General features: G+C 39.0%; 2 protein-coding genes across 2 annotated transcripts in view; one reads left to right on the top strand and one right to left on the bottom strand.

The window, feature by feature from the left end:
• Positions 1-1229: 1229 nt before the first annotated feature.
• The window catches only part of LOC108091321 (1-phosphatidylinositol 4,5-bisphosphate phosphodiesterase), a 44070-nt gene continuing 22061 nt past the window's right edge, over positions 1230-23238 (top strand). Inside the window, 3 exon segments of the mRNA XM_017190457.2 lie at positions 1230-1382; positions 1577-1740; positions 10626-10670. The gene's annotated coding sequence lies outside the window, so the exon portion shown is untranslated.
• On the bottom strand, positions 5617-7406 carry LOC108091323. Its single transcript, XM_017190462.1, has 4 exons — positions 7050-7406; positions 6562-6974; positions 6008-6492; positions 5617-5929 (listed from the first exon to the last, which is right to left on the bottom strand). Exons 1-4 carry the CDS (start codon positions 7216-7218, stop codon positions 5665-5667), a joined length of 1332 nt encoding a protein of 443 aa, XP_017045951.1. The 5' UTR covers positions 7219-7406; the 3' UTR covers positions 5617-5664.

The raw sequence follows: 23238 nt of genomic DNA, 5'->3' as shown, positions 1-23238 counted from the left end.
CGTGGGTATCGATAGTGATAAAATCGATAGTGTGTATCGATAGATAAAGTGAGCTGCCAGACTGGTTAACCACGAGCTTTTATTTTATTTTTTGTAGCTTACATTTTATTATTAAATTTTATTATTATTATTATTATTTTGTTTCGATTTATTTTAAATCACAAAAAGTTTTTGTATTAAGAAAGAAACAAAAAAAATAATAATGAGATACTGTTTCAACCTGAAAACATTAAATAATCAAATCCTGTTCGAGAGAGGTCAATCCTCCACTTTATTTGATCTATGCTTTTGTTTTTGAAATGAATTTCTGATTTTTTGTGTCCCTTGCTATTAACCCGCTTTAATCCGTCTAACTGACGATTCCATTCGACTAAATTATTTAAGAGGGTAATTTTTGCTACTGGGGCGCCAAGATTTGAGGACATATTATGGTTAATTGGCCCACAATAAAAATAAAATTTTTCGATATTTCGCACTGTTTACGAGATACCAAGTCTTGAATGTCGGATTATAGTGCGGGCGAAATAAATATGCCAATTACTTATTGCACATATTTTTCACGGAACTTGCGATATTCGCGAATAGGGCCCTCCTCTCGCCTACGATTTGTTGGTACTTTGGAGCGAATATATTTTTTCAGTTTTTAGTTTAATTTTTTCCTTTAATAATTATATAGCATTTGTATCAATGCATAAGTGCGTGCCCGCTACACGCCCGCACTATAATCCGACATTTAAGGCCCTCGTAAACGGTGTGAGATATCGAAAAATTGTATATATTAAAAAGTGTTTATTTTGGGCCAATTACCAATAACATGTCTTCAAATCCCCCAGTATCTAAAATCGTGCTTATTTAAGAATGAACACAGGCAAAACTATACAAACATGCTAGATTTGAACCTTGGCACGAGATTCGTTTTTCATATTTATAAGCTCGTTAGGTGTTTTGGTCACACCAATTGTCTTAATTCTTGTTTTCCCTATTTCAATAAAATCAATTTACACATGCATAAGAGAACAGCCCTTCTCTGAATGATAAAATGTTAAAAAAAAACTTTTTTAGTCATTGTTTTAAGGAAATAGCGCAGTCCGGGACGCAAACCCATTAGTTCCAAAATCCGATGCTTCAACCCGCGTTTATACCATGGGTTGAAGAATACGTTTTGGGGGAAAGTATGGATTTTTTAGTAGCATTTCATTTTTGGACTGGGGTATTTGCGGGAAAGCCATTTCGCCATCTGGGAACACTTCTCGTGAAAACGGACGCGGATTTTCATTTATGGTGCGGAAACCAACAACAACAGACTAAATAAAAACAAACAGATGAAAAGAAAGAAAATTCCGGGTAACGAACGGAGATGGTGAAAACTTGAAAGCATTAAAGTAACCACCTCAAAAAATCAAAACGAAAAGCGCCAAGAAAAAAACTTTATTTGGAAACCCGTAATAAATCAGCGCAACACGCGCTTTTTGTCACTCCTTTTTGCCTTGCGCTCTTGTTTTTATTTTCTTTGTTTTATTTCCGTGGGTCTAACAAGCGAGTTTGTAAACAACTCTTGTTTTTTTTGCGGTGCCAGTTTTTTAAAGTGCAAAAAATCAAACAAAACGATTAAATTATATACAAATAAACAAAACGGAGTCAAAGTCGGACAAGCACAAACATACCGACAGACAGACGCGAAGGAAGATTCGAAGAAGAGGGACTAAAGGAGAAAAAGGTGCGACAAGGGGAGAATCAAAGGTAAGAAGAGCATTGCGAAAATGCGTATTTTTTGTTTTCGATTTGCATATTTTAAAAGTTTTGTGTGTTGTGGGGGTTGCAAAGACGGAATTAGTTTTTAAAGCACGCTTTTAGGCGTCGCATTTAAGCTTACATCCTGCAAGGCCAAACAAAATTTCAAACGAAACATAGTGTGTGCTCCCAACATTGTACACTGCTTATTTAACATCCATATGTAGCTGCAAGTTTTTCTTTATTTTTTGCAGTTTTAAAAACATATTGCCTGCTAAAACTGCTATTAAAATATCAAAATCCTTCTTGCAAGGAATTTTCTTTAGATATTGGCATGATAGAAACCTTTCCTCTATGGAAGTAATAGAATGTTGTATTTACGGAAAACAGGAGCGAGATAATTCCTTATATAATATAAAAATCGATCATTGAATTTAAAGAAAAGAAAGATGAGATTATCTTTGTTTATTTGTTTTGTGTTGAGTCTTAACACTGATTTGAAGTTCTTGGAAGTTGTTATTAAATAGGCAACAACTTTTTGTTTATAGGAAGGCTTAAAGATGTTTTTATACTATGTATTTATTTTTTGATTATCTTTATATTAATTAAAATTTAGGATCTATGGGCCTACATTTTAAGTAATTAACCAAAACTTGAATATAAAAGAAGAAAAGAAGGGATGAAAGAGGAAGAGGAAAAGGAGAGAGGGGGGAAGGACCAGGTGAAATATATAAACAAACAAACGCGCCAAGAGGAAGCTTCGCAAATACATAAGTAAATGAATAAATAATGTAAACAAAATATTAAATTAGAAGAAATTTACTTGCGCGCACGCCGACGCAAACACGAATAAGAGGGGGAGTCGGAGGGCGGATGATGATGGGGAAAAGAGGAAGAAACACACATAAAATTGAAGCACTGAAATTTACACACGCAAAACGACGTCGGCAGAGCAAACAAAAATTTGCACGTTTTCTCGCTCGAACCCATCGTCACCTGGTCGCCCCTTCTCGTTTGCACACACAGCAGCCACTTGTTTTGGCCTCTGTAGACGTCGCAGCTAAATTGCACTGAAAAAAAAAACAGTGCAACAAAAAGTGAATAATAAACTATTCAGAACTATAATTTTTGTAACAAATATTAAAATTAAACAAAAAAAAAACATATTCTAAGTGGCAAAAATAAATATGTGTGTACTGCAACTTCACTAAGATATTTTATGGCAAGTGTGGCGATCAGTAGTGTTTTCACCCAATTTCCTTTTGTTTGTTTGCTCTGCAACCCTGTTGGAATGGGTGAGGGGGTGGGAGGTGGCCGATGAGCAGTGGGTGTTGGGTGGCATAGGATTATGCAATTAAGCTATAATAACAAAATAACAAACAAACCGTTACGGCGACCACCGTCGCGCATACTCATCGTACTAACACAATCCCACTTTTGGAGCTGGGAAAAGGGTACAGAGGGCAGGCGAGAAAAACAATAATAATATTTGCATTCTCGCTCGCACGATCAGCACCCACGCAGAGAAAGAGAGAGTAAAATATGGAATGAGAATTTGCAACAGAGAGAGCCGGGCAGTACTTCCCTGTTAAGAAGAAAAGACTTAACACATATAAGAATTTTTAAATATATTCTTGTAAAAATTTAGTTCTAAAAAAAAGTTTTAGAACTGCAACAATAACTTTTTTTTACATTTTTTTAAAATATTAATTTTTCTCTTATAGAGAGAGGTTGTAAGATGCGTTAAGTCTGCACCTTTTAAAAAAATGTAGCTTAATAATCTTTGGCTTATAATTTGGACTGACTACTGTACTTAAGATAAAAGCGCTCTCCCCATTCCTAGTGCTTAGTTCTCCGACGCCGGCTCTCCGTTCTCAGTTAGTCAGTGGTCGTCCGCCGAAACTTTTCCCGTTAGTGTGTTCTATAATCCGCGATAAACAGGAGAGAGAAAAACAAGAGAGTGAGAGAGTGGGAAGCAACGTGTTTGTTTCGGTTTGATTTTGGTTTCAGTTTCAATTGCCGCAGGTTGGATTTTTTCTATTGTGCACCCCCAGCCGCCCTTTTTTTTGTTGTTGTGCGATTTTTTAACTGCGATCGCCTTTTTGCAGTAACTCAGTGCTTTGTGCAAAGTGTGAAACACGAAAAAAGTGCAACCAAAAACAATCGGGTGTCACCTGTATGAAACAAATTGAGAAAAACGGCTCAAGGGAAGGAGAGAGGTAGGAATGAGAAGAGAGGACAGACTTATCAAACTGTATATGGCGCAATGCTCTTTAAACTAAAATTTGCAAGGTGGGAAAAAACAAACAAAATAAATAAACAAAATAAACAAACAAAAATAGGTTACAAAGAACAAAATAAAAAATGTATAAGCCAATTAATTAAATACGTAAGTAAAACGTTTAAACGACATCCACAATAATAATCGGTACACTGAAAAAAAACGGATACAATCTGAACCAATATAACTGTTACAAAAATTTTTAAGTAAGTATAGGTTGATAAACGTCTTTGTGAATTAAATTCAAATTTCTGCCATATAATGGCTTTCCTAATTACGGGTATTTCATATGTCATCAGTCCACTGAGTCATGATTTTATTAAAAACTATTACAAATGTATATCCATAATACTTTTTAAGATAACATCTTCAAGAAAACAAACAGTTTACGAAGAACATATTGCAAATATCTAAGAATAAAAAGGTTTTCAACGCGAACCGAAAACATGGCACATTTTGTAATAGATAATAATGCCCAGTTCCGGAAATATTGTTATCTCCCATATGGAAATTGCTTGGTAACAATTTATGGTCATGTAGGCAGTAAATAAACTCGAATTATCATAAATTATCAAAAAACGCTGAGGATTACCAGTTGGAAGATTAAACGCTGGAGGGCAAAATACTTTCATGAATATAGAACATCGCATTGTGCATTCAGAGTGCAGGTGTCTGTTTGATATTTTAGTTTGCAATATAAAAAATGGTCGAATTACATTTATCAATTATAGATAAATAATTTATCTAAATAAAGTGACTGCAACGATGTCTCCAAGTTCCATTTGCCAATTCCATTTCCATCCGGATTTTCACACCCAGTACGACAATTATGGTTCGCATTGTATAATGCATTTATCGAGTTAAGGCCTTTGTGCTCCCGACTCAGTTCACCTCGCTTGAGTTGATTTAGCGATTCAGTATAATTCGGATGACATTGGGCCCATCCACTGAATGGCAATCGTCGTCGAACTGAACACGCGGCGTATGCGTAACTTTTAAGGCCCTTCCGCACTTTTGCTTATCACGGAAGAGTAAAGAAATTGCCCATGGCAAATAGAGTTTTATTGGTAGCTCACTTAAGGTAGTTTATTAAAATTATTGGTTTACAACCAGTTACTGTTTGCTTGATGAGCCAATCCCTTTAAATACATTTACATTCTTTGTATCTAGTTTTGGGCCAAAAAATATCGTTTGATTAATTGGGCACATACAAACCAATAGCCACAATCATCTGCCAAGTTATTCACTACCAAACTGTCAAAATTGTTTGAACATCAACTCGGAATTAGAATGAATTGTGATTCGCGGTTGACCGCAAGCAATGATAGATTTGGACAGCCACATTCAGATATTGCAAATAAGTGAGGTGGAAAACCCAAATGGGATATGGACATGCACACACGTGAGTTCGCTTTTATGGGGTTTTTTTTTAGTAGAATAACTAATAATAAAAAACTTATTTTCTTTCTCAGGTTAGGGAAAATTTTATTCGAATTTTTTAGTTGCGAAAATACTGTGACAAAAAAGGGACAACGAAAAGCTTTCTAAAATGATTGTAAAACAAATTTGTTGTAGTTTGTCCTGGAAATCGTATTTGAATACCATGCAACCTCAAATCCTTATTAGAATCCCTTTTGTGTCCTCAAAATGAATTAGTACATGGTGAAAAGCAGGAAGACGGCAGCCACCGCCACTCGGAGCATATTGTTAGCCATCGGCGGTGCGCAAAAAGCGGGCGATAGACAGTCCAATGTTCCGGCCACCAGGTGGTATACGCAACCATGGAAAGTTCCCCACTCCCGGGCTGTCAGGTAGAAGATCAAGTAGCGTGCCACGCCTAAATTTCTCTTCAGAATCATTATCTCGTTTTGCAATTCCACGTCGATCGCTTTTTGACGCAGCTGTTCTTTGTATTTTCTAAGAACAAGTGGGAAATATATTTTTTAAAAGCATTTAATTTATTTATTTTAATTGTGACTAAAAAACGAGACTTACAATTCGAGTCCAGCCAATTCCTCTTCGTAGCTTTTGAGCATTTCGTACGCTGTGTCCAGTTGCTGCTGTTTTTCGCCAAGGACCACCGACATTTCATCATTTTGCGACAGAAACTGATCCTTGATCGTGAGCAAATCGTCCTCCAACTGGGCATTTTGACGCTCCAAATCGAGGGCTCGCCTCTGTTGCTTGGCCAATTCGCTGGCTCCCTCTCGATGAATGGTCAACTCCCGGAACATTTCGGAGCGGCAAGTGTCCAGCATTTCGGCGAAGTACTCGCATTCCTGCGTTTTGGCAGCCAGGTCGCTGTGTAAAGCGGCTTCGCGCAGGCGCAACTCCTTCAGTTCACTGTCCATATTGGCGCAACTGTCCATGGCTTCTTGAAGCCGACTGAAGGTGCGCCTAAGTTGCGCGTGATCACCGCGTCGCTGCTCCATTAGGATCATTCGATTTCGGGTAAAAAGCTCGGTTTGGGTGCGAGCGGCCTTCGGGAAATATTAAAAAGCAATCATCAACCAAATGTTTATCAATGATTGGGCTGCAAGTAAACTTACATGATCCTGATATTTGCGAACGAGAGCGTGAAGATCGTAAACCTCGGCCTTTCGACGACGCCAGAGCCTGGCGAGCATTAGGTTGCAGAACTTAACAGCCAGGAGATTATTTTTCGCATCCATTTGCTGATTCGGGACAGCCAGAGCAGGTTCCTCCACAACTTTCACGGCAACTTGAGGGTTTTCCTCGACTTCCGGTTCACTGTCATACGGATTTAGGATTGGATTGCGTGTTCGGGTCCTCTTGCGCTGGCCCCTCGAAGCATGGGCCAGTGGCAGAGGTGTCTCATCGAAGTCGAAGAATATCGGATTGGATCTGTTGCGTTCGCCGCGATTGTTGGTGGCCTTGGCCACTAAATCTCGTCCAGCAGTTGGAGGTGGTGCCAAATGGTCAAAAATGCGCTGTAGCTCACCTTGGTAAATATAAATTATGTGAAGGAATAGTGTTTTATCACAAGGATTATTTAGTTTGTTGTATTTTTGCTTACCCATTTCCGCTTGCAACTGCAGCTCCACGTCGCACAAATCGATATTAATTTTAAGATTTGGTGGTATATCCATTTTGATCGGATACATCGCGTCTAGTTCTTGCAGCTCTTGATAGTTGAGCGGACCGACCAGCGGTTTTTGATTATTCAATGGCTTCTTGAACGGCATTTTGTCCTATTCTCTGAATGGAATTTGCAAAACTCTCCTGCTTGCGATAATATAGTGTTAAATGTCGCCTAGTTGTGATGTTGAAAATTTGCCGAAATTTGGAGTGTTCTTTGAAAATTTACTATAACTGTTTTAACTTTTGCTTTGATGTGAGTGTGTGATGTCTGATTGAAAGTCAATTCACAGCAAACTACTTTGAGGTTTTTACCGGTTTTTAAAAATGAATTTTATTGCTTGCTTTTAGAGTTTAGTTACCTAAAATTTCCTTAGGATGCAACTGTTTTGGGCTTTCGAATGCTACCTTTAACCTGATTGGGTTTGCTCTCAAGGAACGCTGTTGGCTTCATTAAATGGCTTGCCTTTAGCTCATTTCCTCATTCATTTCCCACCACTCCCTGTGTATGTCGTCGAAATATCAAACGAGAAAATTACATTATTGACTCACTGACGTCGTTGCCGTTCTCTCCTCGTTCAGTTCAGTTTCTGTTTCTGTTTCTGTTTTGGGGTTTTGGTTTATGTTTTTTTATGGCCAGCACCGCGCACCGCACGCCATTTTCACAGTTTGAACGCTTTGCAAATAAACCGTTAGGAGGCATGGCGTTGACAGCATGGACATCGCGACGTCTGACACTCCACTGCGAGAAAATATAACCAAACAGTTAATTGGATTAGGGTGTAAGATTTTCTCAAGTCCACAAACTTATATCGAAATTGCAGTTCAAGTACATTATTATCCTTAAGTTCTTATTTAATCAGAACTCCGAATTTTTTTATAAATCTCCAATTTGTCTGTGATTTAATCTCTAGCATATTTTTTTTCCGTGTATTGATAAATGTCTGAGGAAAACAAAATTTGGAGGGACTGCAAATGCTTGGGGAATGAAGTTGCCTGTAGTGGGTAACATGTTTTTTGGCCGGGCAATTACCTGACACACAAACGGCGGCGGATACATGACAGGGAAGATTAGATACGACCCGGGGACACTCTCAGATACTACAGATACAGATACCCTTGACAGACTGGATATTTAACAATTTGCAGCTTGCAACTGTTGCTATGTATGTATAAGGATACAATTTCTAATGTAGGCGTGAAAGATAATAAATATCTCGTCACATGCAAACCGTTATTTAATTTTACAAATTTGATCTTACTTTACTTTTATATTCAGTTTAAAGCTTTTTTGGTTAGCTTGTTTGGTTGGAACGCAAATTAAATTCCTGATAACTTAATGAGCAGAATTTATAACAAAATCGAACAGCTTTCCTAATCTCTACTTAATGCTCAAGTGCATATCGTAATTACTACTTCTTACCATGTTTATCCGAGAGCTGCAAGCAGTACTCGAGTTAAAAGTATCTTAAGGTATCTGAAAGCCAGTCAGAAGTATCTCATGGCTTTCGCTTTCGATTTGACCAAAGATTGCTGCCGGAACAAGGAGGCTAGCGAGTCAATTCAACAAACCCAAGCCCCTAGGCACCAGCTCTGAATAGTGGGGGTTGGTTGGGGAAATGTGGAATTTTCTGGGAAATCAACGAAAATCGAATCAGACCCAAAGACACGCGTTCACCAGGCACACACACAAAAGCACGGGGAAAGTGAACAATTTTATTAAAGCAGCCGTGATGCTTGAAAAGCCAAAAGGTGGTCCCCAAACCACCGTTTTTGCCTTGATTGACCAACTGACATAATGACTGAAAGACTGAATTACCAATTGACTGATAGTTGGTTAATTTATCTACATGTGTACTGGTTTTACTTACTTACCTCTCAATGTGCCAAGATTTTATTTTTTAATTAGAGCAGATCAAAAGGTGTTTTAGTTGTTTTAGGCCTAAAATCAAGGGATAGTAAACCGGGTGGTAAATAGGGAAACGGGGAAAGGAAAAAGGGGAGAAAGTGGAAGTGGGTTGACTGCAGACATCATCAAACTAATTATGAACATGCAGAGCAGCAGCAGCATAAAGTCGAGTATCTTTTGCATATAAAAGCAGCTGGGAAATTGGAGCGCTGTGGAAAACCTCTTTTACCAGCTTCACCCCATGCCCACCGTTGGCTGAAAGTTTTCTGAAAAGTCAACACAGGAGCTCTGGTTGTGACCAGACCAAAATGCAATTTGCAGTGAAAAGAGTCGCAAAAGTTTCGCTGAATTATTCAGCGATTCAAGATGAATTTTTCAACTGTCGAATCATTTTTTTAATGTCCCGAAACCGGTATCGGTTACACAGAAAAAAAATTTGTTTTTCTCCACTCAGTCTTTTTACAACTTTGTGCAAAATAAATAAAATTAATTGTATCATTAAAAAAAATACTTTTTGAAATAAAATCTCTCATTTCCTCATACTTATTTATTTTAATAAAGGTTAGTTTGCAATTTTCATTGTGTATTTAGCCAGAATCCTGTGTGGGCGTGGCACTCTCTTCGTTTTGCCGCCCCGTTATTTTGTGTATGCCGTAAAGCTCGAGAGCTTATCCCAGACCGTAGCCCCCCGAAAAATTTCCCCTTTGTATTACGACCTGCCCTTTTTGCAAATTCGCTGCTCATTTGCCAGCGTTTTTTATTTGCATAGCCGTCGTCGTCATCGCTGTTTGTTGCTTCTTTCGTTACCTTTGCCTTCGCCTCACCTGGGCTGCTGTATTTTATTTTATTTGCATTTGTTTGTAAATGATTAACAAAGAGGTTAATGTGCACAGCGAGCGAGATAAACAGCGAGCAGGGAACGCCAGCTGAGTTTCAGCCACGTTCTTTCTTTTCTTCTTTTTTTTTTCGATTTTCCAAGGCAAGGGCAAGGCAATGGGTTGTTTTTTTGTGGGTGGTAAAGTGGGGAAGGCTTCCGGCAGTCGCAACAGAAAATATACAGCGAACACCAATGGCAAATGCACGGGCCCGAAGATAAGCAATGTGAAGTAGAAAGTGCCTAAAATCGTAAAAAAATTTTCTGGTGCTAGAAAGTTTTTAGAAATATGTTTAATGATAAACTAGTTTAAAACAAATTGTTTTACTTGCCTTTGTAATGTAATGGCAAGACTTGCTCTTTTTTTTTGCAGTGCAATGAAAAGTTGTGCGGATAAATGGAAATTTAGTTCATTAGGCATCGCTCTGCATGTGTGTGTTTTATTTACTTTATTTTTTTTTTTTTTTATCTTATTGTGTTGGGGGGCGAGGGGGTGGCGGCATTCGGAGACGCAGCAGGGCTGACCTTCACTCGCACACACAAAAATCATTTGTGCTTGTGTGAGAGCTCGCTCGTCTTTTCTTTTATTTTGTTTGATTTAGAAAATTAAGGCCAAAACTGCAGCCGCTGAGGGACTTGAAAAATGTGGGCTTTCCATGAATGGAAATGTGTACATAAGCATACTGCAAACTATTCAGTTTTTAATATATACAATTTTTTTCAATTTACAGTTCAGCGCAGGAAACTACGCTCTTTAACATAAACTAAATGTTGCGGTAAGTTGAAATCGAATTAAACAAAAAGAACTAGCATACCAAAAAACAGTCAAAAGGCATTTTAGCACTTAAACAATTATGAGGCAGTTTGTTCAACATTAACAAAATTTCCGTCGACTTAATTCCCCTAAAAATGGTTTTCAAACATTGATTGCGGCTTGGCAGTCGCAATCGAAGTTTTTAAGTTTCAGATATCCTATTAGTCTTTTAGTTTCTTGGTTACAGGTTTCCTTTCGCAGAAACCACCCAAAAGTTTTGAGCATGGTGAAAAGTTTGTTTTGGATTTTATTATTTTATTATTATTAGAGCTGGTTCGTTGGCTCCTTTGGTTTATGTATATTTCATACGCCATGAATGGCACACACGCACATTGGCACACACAGAAACTCACACCCACCAATACATACACATACACGAGGAACAGATTCACACGCACAGAATGGCGCAAAAGTTTTGTCATGGATTCAAGTCGGCACGCCTCAATGTATGCAACATACTTGTGGCTCATGTTGTATTAATATAATCACTTTGGGAATTTCCCCTGGCTTACCAAAGGCACTGATAAAAATATGTGCTTATTGATTCGAAATATTTATATTATTATATATATATTATTACGGCGAAATAAATATTTTCCTTTTCTATTCGAAATAGCTTTAAAACTGAGAGACTAGTTTATATAGAAACGGACAGATGAACATATCTCGATCGGTTTAGATGGTGATGCTGATCAGGAATATGTATTCTTTATGATGTGTGAGGTGCCTTACCTGCTTTACAAACTGAAAACAACGTGAATAAGTAGCCGACTTAAAATTATAGTAAAGTTATGAAAAGTTTACTGAAATATTTGAGATGATTATGGTTGAATTTAAAACAAAAACAAACAACAGGTGTAATATTTATTGATTTTAAAACTAGATGCTTGGCCTCAACTCACGTGCTATTTTTCTCAGTGAAAGGCAAAAGCAACAACACGAGCATGTTATATGTATATTAAACTATATCTACGGTGACTGCGGTTCTTAGTACTTTTTTTTTTTTTTGGTGAGGGGAGCGTTTTGGTCGTCTACTTTATACCCCCATTTTGCCCAAAACTTGCCCATTATGTTCCAGTTGGTGTTTTGTTGGATACCGTGTCCTCATCTCTGATTATGTCAGTTCTATGTGGTGTGGCGGTGCTTCGGTGAGTCAGTTTCAGTTTCAACTTTGGTTTTCGGGGCGTATGCGTAATCTGTACTTGATGTTCCCTCAACCTTAAAATGCGTCAGACAAAAGGGGTTATTACAAATTTTAATTAGGCTGCGGCAACTAATATGTATATAATTTTCGGTGTTTTTTTTTTCTTAAGGGAATGGAAAATTTATAAGGGGTTGAAATATTATTGTTTAATTCTTATGATTTCCTAAATATTCGTTGGCTATGGGAAACTAGGATGATGAATAGAGAATTATTGCTTGAAATTGTTGGCTTGCCATCTCTATTAATAAGGATAAACATTTGCAGAGTATTTGAAAAAGGTTGTTATCAGAAATGTTTTCTAATCTCACTTTTGCTTTTTCCGGTCTGCAGCAAAAGTGCCCCCCATTCCCCACCAATCCTTTTGCAGCTTTATTTTTGGTCCTTTGTTTTAGCCTCGTTTTCCTTTTGTCATAATTTGGGCATGTTAATTTGCCGGGCTTATGGCTTTTGAGTGGCGTGCCGTGCGTATCCTTGTCGACCCTCAACCGCTGTCCTTTTCCCCCGCCCTCCCCCCTCTCCTTTCTCTTGCCCGTGCCCTTTCCCCCTTCCCTTCCCCCATATTCCTCAGTGCCTTCCATGGCCAGAAATAGCACACACACACACACACTCGCACACAGATGGATGGGTGGCCATCAAAAAGTGTAGCATACAGTTTTGCGTCGCTTATGTAATGCAATGCTCTAGCATCTGACGTTGTCTGCCTTGACTTTCATGCGTGCGTAAGTGTGTGTGAAGAGAAAGAGATAGCGATATAGAAGCAGGAGAAAGCGAGGAAGACGGTGTGCGGAATGGACCTGGCTACGTGCACATACATTAAACGTCCGCCTAGTGTTGGCGTCATTAGCCGCGCCACCAGCACAAAACGCCGCCTTTCCCCATTCCACTTTCCCCTTTCGCCTTTCCCCTTGACCTGAGCCCACTCTTGCGCCCATCCAACCACTCCCGCGTTCTAACTTTCACCTCCATCCCAAACTTTTAACCATTTTCATGCCTTCAGCAAGACTTTCCCTCTGACTGAACTCTCGCCGGGCAAATTGTGCACTACGATATTGCTTTTGTTTTAAAAAAAAAAAAATATAAAGTAGTTTCTTGTTAAATGGTCGGCCAAACTTAAATGTTTTTTAAAGGATAATAAAATTTGTATATTTAATAAACTTTAGAAAGTGATAACAACCCTTTAATATTTATGTAAACTATGGTAATACAAAAATCTTTAAGGTGCTCAAAAATCGTTTTTCAATATAATAATGTGTGTTACTCATAATCTGGGATCTTTGAGGGTCTTATGAAGGCGTTAAATAGTTGGTAGTTAGTCACTGGACTTGTGGGGCTCTTAGTTCTATCAGCACTCTCCCAGAAGCCACCCAAGAACCACCCACTCATAATGCTGATGACATCGGTGGCAGACTGCACTCAAAACATCGAAACTGAGGGCAATCTTGAGCAGGTGGCGCATCTCATCAGACTTGGAATGTGGAATATTATAAAGCCATGAGATCTGGTCTTTTTGGCGGGTATATTAAGAGCAAGCGGAGGGGAATAATGGCGTCACTCACACAAAAACAAACTTACACACTGGCCAGGAAAGTCACTTACACACACAACCATCATTTTGTTGACTAATGATTTACAAAATATCCTGCTGAGCTGTCGTCACATGCATGGCGCACAAGTCAGTCCATGGATGGAAGGACACCACTTCGCCTTTTCCTACGCTCGAAGAAAAACTAATCCTCTCCGGCTTCTCAAAACTAAAAAAAAAAACTAAAAAACTAAATTAGAATTCAAATCGATTGAATTTTATTATCATTAAGACCAACTATGATTTTTGTTTTATTTCTATCAGACATTTTATTTAACAAAAAATGATGTTTGATATATCAGCGCAATATATTTTTTCAGAACATTATATTGTGTGCAACTTTTCGTTTCTCGCAGTGCAACACACTGTATCCTTTTCTTTTTTGGCTTTTTATCCCTCGATTTGATGGCAATTACCAACAAGCAGCACAGCAACAGCTTTTGGCATCGGTTCCACATCGACATGGGAGGCATCAGAATTCAACGTCTAATCGGAATGGATCAATGTCAACAGCCCCATTTTGGGGATGCCCTTCTTCGCTCTTCGCTCCTCGCTCTTCACTCCTGTCTCGGTCTTCAATTAGAGCGCCAAGTGCAATCAAAATCGTATCGCTGCCCGGGGTTTTCCGTCTCGACTCGTCGGGGTATCGGAGGGGGTCTTTCAGGATCCGGAGATGACGATGCCAACGACATGTCTATGGCCGGCACATGAATGTGTAACCATGTCTAACACATTATTTACACAATACGCCCAAGTTAATTGGTGCCGGAGCCGAAGGAGCTCTTGATACCCATCTCTATCTCCTCGGCCATCTCCATCCTCCATCCGCCATCCGGCAAAACTCTCGCACATTTGTGTGCTCTTTATAAATGGAAACAGGATTCCACGGACAGCTGACACACGGCTCACAGGACGAAAGCTCTGACTGACAGCCCCGGATAGGCTGAGGGGGCTTTCAAGGACCTCCCGTGCCTCCCGTGTGCGCAATTAATTATTTGTCATTGGTTTCCCCCCCAATTCGCTGCGTTTCCCTTCACATGCCAATCGACTGGTGAATGAAGCAAATTATCGTATCGGTTAAGGGCTTTGGGCTATTGGAAATTCCAAAGTAGGTGCATCAAACTAAGATTTGAGGTGGTATTTCCTTTACTATGAAGTAATAATATTAATATTGTGACCTTAAAGAATCAATGATCTCTGAAACTTTAAATGATTGAACTCTCTTCTTCAAAATAACAAACCAAATGTCTCGTCATTAATTACAAAAAAAAATCATTAATTTGTTTTTATTCTCCATGTTCAGCAGCTCAATTACTTACCATTAAGTGTTAAGAAAAGGTTCATTGAACTGGGGAAGTCCTTATATTTGTACACATATAAGCGTTGCTCTCCGTCATCTGAGCATTTCAAATTGATGATTGCTTTGTTGGACGCTTTGTTGAAACTTTTCCGTCCCTCTCAGCCTCTTTTTTTTATTTATTTATTTTTTTCGCCAATGAACAAAGCTAACACCATTGTGCTGGACTATTAAAGGGAAGGTAGAGGGGCTTGGCATTCATTTTAACTCAATATTGACCAAGCCAAAATATTTGGATGTTTTTCTCTGTTTGCCGTTGGCCTCCACTACCATCTATTTTTCCCGGCTTTTCCGACTATACCCACAGAAAGTTCGTTGTCCTGCTGGAAAGCGAAAGCAGATAACGGAAAAAGTCGCCTGGAATTTCCTGCGAAGAAGTTCTCCCTCTAATTTATGCTACAGTTATGATTCTGTTTTGGTTTTCCCCCGTTGATGGTGCTGAAAATGATTTCCGGGTCGCTCATTAAGTTCAAATTTGATTATATTTACTTATTTTCACGTCTCTCTCTTTCACCGGTCCTTCGCCTGCCGTTATAGTCGGAAAAACCGTGGGGTTGAAAAGACGGGAAAATGTCAGTTCCAACTGGATTTCCATTGGCGATGAAACTCAAATTGAGTGCCGTTGAGAATGGCCCAAAAACCAATATTTAAGTGCTTCAAAATTCACAAAAGCCGTGGTAATTTGGATCAACTTCTTATTAACCTTTTGCATCTGTTTTGATTCGCAATTAACTACACTGATTTTCATCTGAAAGACGTGACTCGATGCTTTTAATCTGTTTATGGTTGCGTTGGCAATAATATTTATAAGGGTAAAAATAAATGCACATTAACGATAGCGCAGACCAAGAAACAATCGCAACAACATCACTTTATCAGAATAATAAACAAAATGCCCAGAACAAGTAAACTCAAAGCGATTTGTACATACCATCGCACCTATATCTTTCTCGAATTATACACAACATCGGGTATGGCCGAGATAATTAAGTTTAAAATTCTATTAGCTGAATTGGCTTCTTTCCGCTGGCTGTAGTTTCGTATTTAAGATTTTGACTTTGCGATGTGATTACATAATGGCAAATAATGGATCTTGGGGTCAAACAGTGGTGACCTTCCGAGCTCTGAATTTTAATTTATTAATTATATCAAAACCCTGAAATAGCGTTCAGTTGAACGAAAATCAATAAGACAGATGTCTAAATTCCCACTGAACGTTTTCTATAACTTTCTGATATTACTGTAGAATTTACTGAAGAATTTTTCTAGAAATCATATCTATAGGGAGATTAATTATATTACATATAATAATGCTAATAGGTTATCAAACATACGAAATCAGCGATATTAAAAGAGTGGGTGATCAGAGGAGAAGCAAATGCAGTGCTTCCGAACCCACTTATCCCGAAAAAAAAAAACTTTTCCACCCAACTCCGCCCACTTTTGGTCGTCTGCGGGTAATTAACGCACATAAATATTTCAGCATTAACAACCTTCGATGCTTTTGTTTGCCTTTGACAGCCCCAAAACGAAAAACCAAAAAACCACCCATCGCCCCGAAAATGCTGTTAGATAAATATTTGCCATAAAAATAATTATTGGTGGTGTTGGTGTGGCTTTCGCTTCGCTTTGGGCGCCACGAAAATGTTCATAAACCTCAAATGCGCATTCTTTTGCTTTTATTGTTTATAAACAAATAACAGACAGCTAATAAATAAATCAAATTAATTTCGATTCCACTAAGATGTGCAAATACTGGGCCTCTAAACGAAAGAGCGAAGATGCGATTTCCAGACGCGAATTTTCCAGATTGCGGATGTCCAAAGATTCACATTAAGTCTTAAGCTTTTGTTTTATCGAATCATAGATCGTTTGGGATCATGGTTTTCCCGTGTCTGTGCAGTGATGATGCTGTGATGGCCTCGCAACCAATGTAAATAAATCAAAATACACACTCCCCGGCATTCAGGAAAAAACAAAATCAAGCGAATTGTATGCGAAAATAAATCATTATGCAATTACGATGCGCACATACATACATACACTCGCAGTTAGAAATTGACTAACTAAACAAAATGTCCGCACGTGTAACGGGAAATGTGTTTACGATATTCCATACGTGCGTATATATAGTGTGCTCCATCCCATCGCCCATATTTTTTAAATGATGCGTGGGCCCACATCGCCCGCCTGGAATGCCATTCAAATGACAGACTATAAATAGGCATTCAAACAAACAAAATGGCCAAAGTGACTGCAATCGAATTCCCAGAACAATGCGACCGACCAGCAACGGGAGCGAATTTCCAGGAAAAACCAGAGGGGGAAAATCTTTAAGGGGGAACAAGTGCAGATGCAGTGGCAGAAATCGCACTCTAAATGTGGGAGTTGCAATGTCCGAAGCAAGGCATCAAATTCATAGAACTTTCCATTAAGAACCAAGGAAAGAAGCACTCTAATTTATAGTTAACAAATTTTATATTTTAATATTTTAAATTTGGATGGTTTTAATTTATTTATTTGAAGTAATATGTGGCGAAACAATAGGCTTTTGCTGATATCCTCGAGTCTCCAAGTAGAACATCTCTTGGCGAGCCTTAATGGTCAGTGACTGTATGGACTTTACGTTCTTCCTTATACTTTCAGTCCATTCGATATAGTTATTTAGTCGCTGGCGAACATCGTTGATTACAGCTAGCAAAGCCAAATATTGTTGCTTCTCATGAGGCATACTATCTTGCGCCAGTTCGATATCGTTTTCCCAGAGGTCCGGCTTATTTTTGTCTTCTTGAGGGTTCTTGGTGTTTCGCCAATCCAGTTTATCATCACTACTTGACATTTTAAAGAATTTTACAGTTGAAAATTTTGTTATTTAAAGCTTAGATTGTTTGAGCTATCATTTGAAAGCTGGCAGTAATTTCATGGAGTGGCTTGGAAACTTGCAGAGAAATCAGCAGATGAAATCAACCAGATTACTGCCCATACGATATGACTTAATCCAGTCCGAACATGACCTATTTAGCACACCTGTTTAATTGGTTCTGGCTCTCCAGCTCCGCAGCACTCTTCCACTAATCGCTCAATCGCCAACGGACTGACGACTGACCGATTTGTGTATGGTTTGTAATTACCGAGGAGGGTCCTGCCATTCGATTCGATCCGCCTTTCCCTGGTCGAAGTTATAAGGTGGAAGGCCAAACCTGGGAGCAGGGAGCTGGCAATGATTATTTGATTAAGCGACAGCAACTAAGCTGATTACATATACGTAATGCAATACAACCAGCTCTTCGCAACTCGGATGCACTCAACAACACACGGCTAATCAAAGAGGGTGTGCTTAGGACATGGGTGACATTGGCCGATACACTCGGCGAAATGTTACTGTTGATGTATAAAAATAAAAGAATTTGTTTAACAGTACGATAGTTTTATTTTATTGGTACTATGCAATATTATACATTATTATGACTTAAAATATTTTTTTTCAAGTAAACATCATAAAGTTTCATACAAAGAGCCACTAGTCGCTATTGTTGGGATGTTTTTCTTCCAGTGTAGCACTGCGAGCAGACTCTCGATTGCGAAATGGTTCTGGTGTCGGATGTCGCAATGGCGTCACTGTTTGTCCATTCAGGTGAAGGTTGCCTGTCCGCCGCTTGCAAGGGATGTGCACTTGTCCCTGCACAACCAACCACCCACCGCCCAACACCTGCCACCGCCCACTCCGCCCCACATTTCCACTCAGTTAATTAGTGCAATTGGAGTAGCTAGTCGTAAATACGCTGCACTTCATGGATTGGCCCAAATTTATGGCATTAACACGATACGATTTTGCCCACAGCAGTTGCTTTTTTCCAGGGAGATTATGATAAGCTTTAGTCTGTGTTAAAGTCGAATTAGTTTCTTGGGTTTATAGAGAGAAGGTTTATTTCTTTTTCGTTCAGTGTGTTGAATTTTCCCAAAATGTTTACAATGTCACGCAGAAAAAAAGTATTCAACAATGAACTTTGTGTTAAGAAGTGAAAGTAACTAAAGGAATCTTAAGAAATGAAATCTTTAATGTATATATGTGAATTATTTTAAATTAAACTTGATAAGTTTTAGGATTATTCTTATTGAGTAAAATTTAAATAAGCGCATAGTCGGTGGAGTTAATGACATGCCTCAGATGTTGCAGTCATCACAATAGCTTTAAAGGTTGAGAAAAACAACCTCCCGACATGGCATTTTCCACTACCTTAATATTTATGGAGCGTATACGTAATGTACAAAAAAGTCCCTTTTTCATGGGAATCGGGAGATGAACGACTAACGAGTTATAACGACGTTGATAATAAAGCTTTCAAATTAAATAAAGAGAAATGTTTATATACTATTTGCATTCCCACAGAAAAAAAAAACGAAAAGAAAAAGAGATGGGCGGAGGAAAAAGGGAAAATTCCCGAGAGCGTTCTCACAATTCATTTGGTGTTATTGCTTCGCATATTATCCACTTAAATTGAGAGCCAGGGATGGCAAGGGTTACGAGGGCTGGGCAATGTCAATACATGTCCGTCCGTCCGCCTGTTTCCTTCTCCCTCACTCTGCCCACTCTTCCCGTCCCTCTCTCCACTTTGTTGTGTATGTGTAATTAATGCGCTTAAAAAGTATTAAAATGAAATTATGCTCGCAGCTTACTACTAAAGCCTGCAGCTCGCAGGACAAAAGGGTGAACAAATGGAGGGAAAAAAACACAAAAATAAATAGCCTGAAATGGGACAAAAGAGCGATGGGGGAAAGAGACATATTTCGACGGGGACTTCAGAAAGAGACAAAAAAAGCCATCAAACATGAGGAGCAAACTGAAACGAAAACAAAGGCGGAAAATGCGAAACGGGGAAAAATGAAAACAAACTTGTTTTTTCAATGCAGTCATCGCAGGCAACTAGAGAAAAGTTTTGGAAAAACCAAAGGCGGTGTGCACAGAATTACAACTTTGGCGATGGAAACTTTTCTGATGGAAAACTTCTCTCGGCTGCTGTTGGCATTTCCATCAGTCGTGAGTTTTCCGTGGATGGAAAATTTATCCAGGAGCTCAGGAGACGAAGCTGGAGCCCGGCAGCCCGAAAATCAGATGAACTCTTCCTGCTAAAAACAGAGATACATGACGAGTATGCGATAAAACATCGCAAAACTTTCGGACTCTGTCGCTGACAATTTCCTGTAACTTTGTGCTCCAATTTTTAAGTTAATCGCGCTTTTTTTCTATCGTGCTACCATCATATATGTGTTGGCTATCTTTTTCCGAATATTACTGCTGAAAAATGATATACTTCGCCTCTGTTAACCCTTTCATGCCCACTGTTGCCTACAGGCAACATTGACTTTTTGAAGTTTAAATCGGTTAAGATTCAAAATTTTTGTGGATTTTTTTTTATAGGCGATTCCCCTTATTAATGTTGTTTAATTTTTGGTAATTTTGGCGAATGCAGCTGCAGCGTGTGCTGAGTTATCACTTATGATTCGAAGCGACCACAGCTGCCGAAAAATTTTACCAAAAAGTGTCCGTGCAAATAGTGCGATTAACTAAAATTAGGGACAAATACTAATAAAATAAGTCCGTACATATCTTTAAAACAGGTAAGACTATGATAAAAGTATAAAGTTGGGCTTGAAAATTGTTTTATAAAGAGTGTGGATTTTTTCAAAGGCCTAAAGGCAACATTGCAGTAAGGACATACCAAAGGACTTAGAGTATCGAAAATCGATATGAACGTTACTTGGGGTTCCTATTAATCATTTATGGCGTTAAATATTTTCTATGTGTCCCCAGATTAATTTGGGCATGAAAGGGTTAAAAAGCCAGAAATTCTTTCACAATTTCATTTATATAAAAGTGTGTGCCTCTTTAAGTATCCAAATAACCATTCTTGAATAACTAAAAATGTAATTGATTGTAATGAATGTGTTTATGTTGCCTTGAGCCCATTGTTCCCGTCCTACGAATTAACCTCCTTCGCCGTTGCGGGCTTATCTAGCCGGCTATCTAGGCCATATCGCATGTCCTGCTGCTCCTTCGACCTTGCCGCCTGCTATTTATACGGCAAAGTAAAACTAAATCAATTCAATTAAAAGCTCATTAAATATAATTGTGCATGGCAATCGATAAAATGTCTATTAGACCTGCTCGGCTAAATTCCCATGTCCAATTGGCATTGCCATTCCTTCTGGCCACTTTGTGTGCCATAAACATAAGCGAACATTTTACGACCTTAACGAAATTATCGACAAATTAGTATAAATGCCTCATGCCATATTGCCCCATGGACGAATCCATTCGTCGAAAGAGTTTCGAAAAACGTTGAATTCAAACAGCGACGAGCTGCGAAAATCTTGGTAAAAAAATCTCAGTTTTTGGGCCTCTGCTTTTCCCATCATGACATCCCACGACGAAGCCGTAAGACCTCGCAAACCTTTGTCAAATCAAAACACGCAAATTGTGTCCTCCTCATTGCATATTTGTATACTCTTACGCAGGGTTGGGACGACTAAAAAGTGCCTATAGCATTGCGAATATATTTTATCAGACTGTCTTTAAAAAATAATAAAAAATATATCAATTTATTTATTCGGTAATATCTATAAACTCTTTGTTAAAAGGTTTTAGTTTAGGGGAAACGGAGTGAAAGAATATATAAGTCGCGCATAAGTTTTGCAAGAGAAAACTTTGACCATGATTTTCATTTACTTTCAGCGTCGGTTTGTTTTGTTTTCCTTGTTTTCCCCGCACTGTCACATATTTAATATGCATAATTTCACCAAAGGGCCACGGAAAGGGCATTCGGGCTCTCGAGTTCTCGAGTTTTCGAGTTGGCAGCGTGTTGCGTCCGTCCCATGATGATGTATTGTTTTGATTCTGGGAATTCGAAGTTTTTCACGGCCTGTGGGGCTTAAAATAAAAACACCGCCAGAAGAGCTACGTGCCGCAAAAGTCCGCCAACAGCTGTAAGCCATATGACAAAGCCTCCATTTTCCCTTCTGTCTCCTCCCTTTCCTTTTTTTTTTTTCGTCGGTTTCGGAAAGGTTTTGACCCGATCTGCTGTCAATGTTGTTGTTTTTTTTCTTCCATATTTTCCTGGCGGACCACCCACTTTTCTTTGTTTTATTTCGTTTCTTCTTTGGTTTCGTTTAACTTCTTCTGACAGTTGCTGACAGTTTGTTTGAAGGATGCCCGTGATGTCGCTCCGCCCATCATTCGGTTTTGATTTGCCTGTGCCACGCCCACTGTCGGCGGCCCCTCGCCCTTTGCTCCCCACCCCCCCCACTCTTCCTCGGCAGTGCCACGCCTCCATTGACGCCTTCCGCCTTTGGAATCTTTGGGCCTTTTTCCTCTTTTTTTGACGGATGGTGCGTGCCTAAGCGAGTTTCTTGTCCCAATACTTAGCATATTCCCACACATCACGTATCCGCCAGGGTCACCTGGGTGTATATATTATGTGTGTGTGTGTGTGTTAAGGAGTGAGTGTGTGCGTTAGGCATTGGGAGAATGGTATTCGAGGCAGACAAGTGGCTTAGTGTCAATGGTAACATTCATTTGGTTAGCATCAATTAAGAGCATATTTTTAAACAGCTCTGTAGGGCGTTAAAGTTCTTTATTTTCATTGCGTTTTAACACTAACTTATATCAGTATGGAAGTACAATTCTGTGTTTTAAGCGGATTCAGGAGAGTTTAAAGCGAACGGATGTCAAACTAAGTTGCAACAATTTCATAACGAAAGACACAGGAAACATAACTAAACCCAAGATATGTACATGGGTTTTTATTGCCTCAACCTTCATCTGGCAACATGGAAGTATGCAAATGTTTGCAATTTTCCCCAAAGAGTGTGAAAGAGGGAAAAGGAACTCACGCTCATATACAAAACTTGCATCTGGCAATTTGTTTAGTTATTTGCCATATTTCCTGTCGTTTTGTTTCCCCTTTTCCAAATGGGTTTTTAGCAGATCTACCGCTCTCTTTCTCACTGTTAGTATGGCCATCTCTTTCGCACGTCACACATGCCATTTTAATTTCTGCATACAATAATAGAGGACTTGTTTATCAGACGTAATTACTTTTGGCTCTCAAAGTCAAGAGAAAAACCCATTTGGTTTTCGGTTTTGGATTACCTTTCTTGGTTGATTGATGTAATTGAGCGGGGCTCTTGATTGATTGACCAACTGACTGACTGCATGAGGCAATCGTGCAGTGCCATCAATTTTGATGGATGCCCGGCGCCAGCAAGGTCAAGTTGTGTGACCCGTAACCCCCAACCCTTAAACCCCCAACCCCCAACCTACTTCCACATCCCTCAATCTTCATTTGTGCAATCAGTGTTCACTGTTCGAATCGGTTGCCTTACTTCTC

This window comes from Drosophila ficusphila, unplaced genomic scaffold (genome assembly GCF_018152265.1).
Source record: "Drosophila ficusphila isolate 14025-0441.05 unplaced genomic scaffold, ASM1815226v1 contig_198, whole genome shotgun sequence".
Classification (NCBI taxonomy): domain Eukaryota; kingdom Metazoa; phylum Arthropoda; class Insecta; order Diptera; family Drosophilidae; genus Drosophila; species Drosophila ficusphila.
This window is presented reverse-complemented; position numbering and strand designations above follow the sequence as displayed.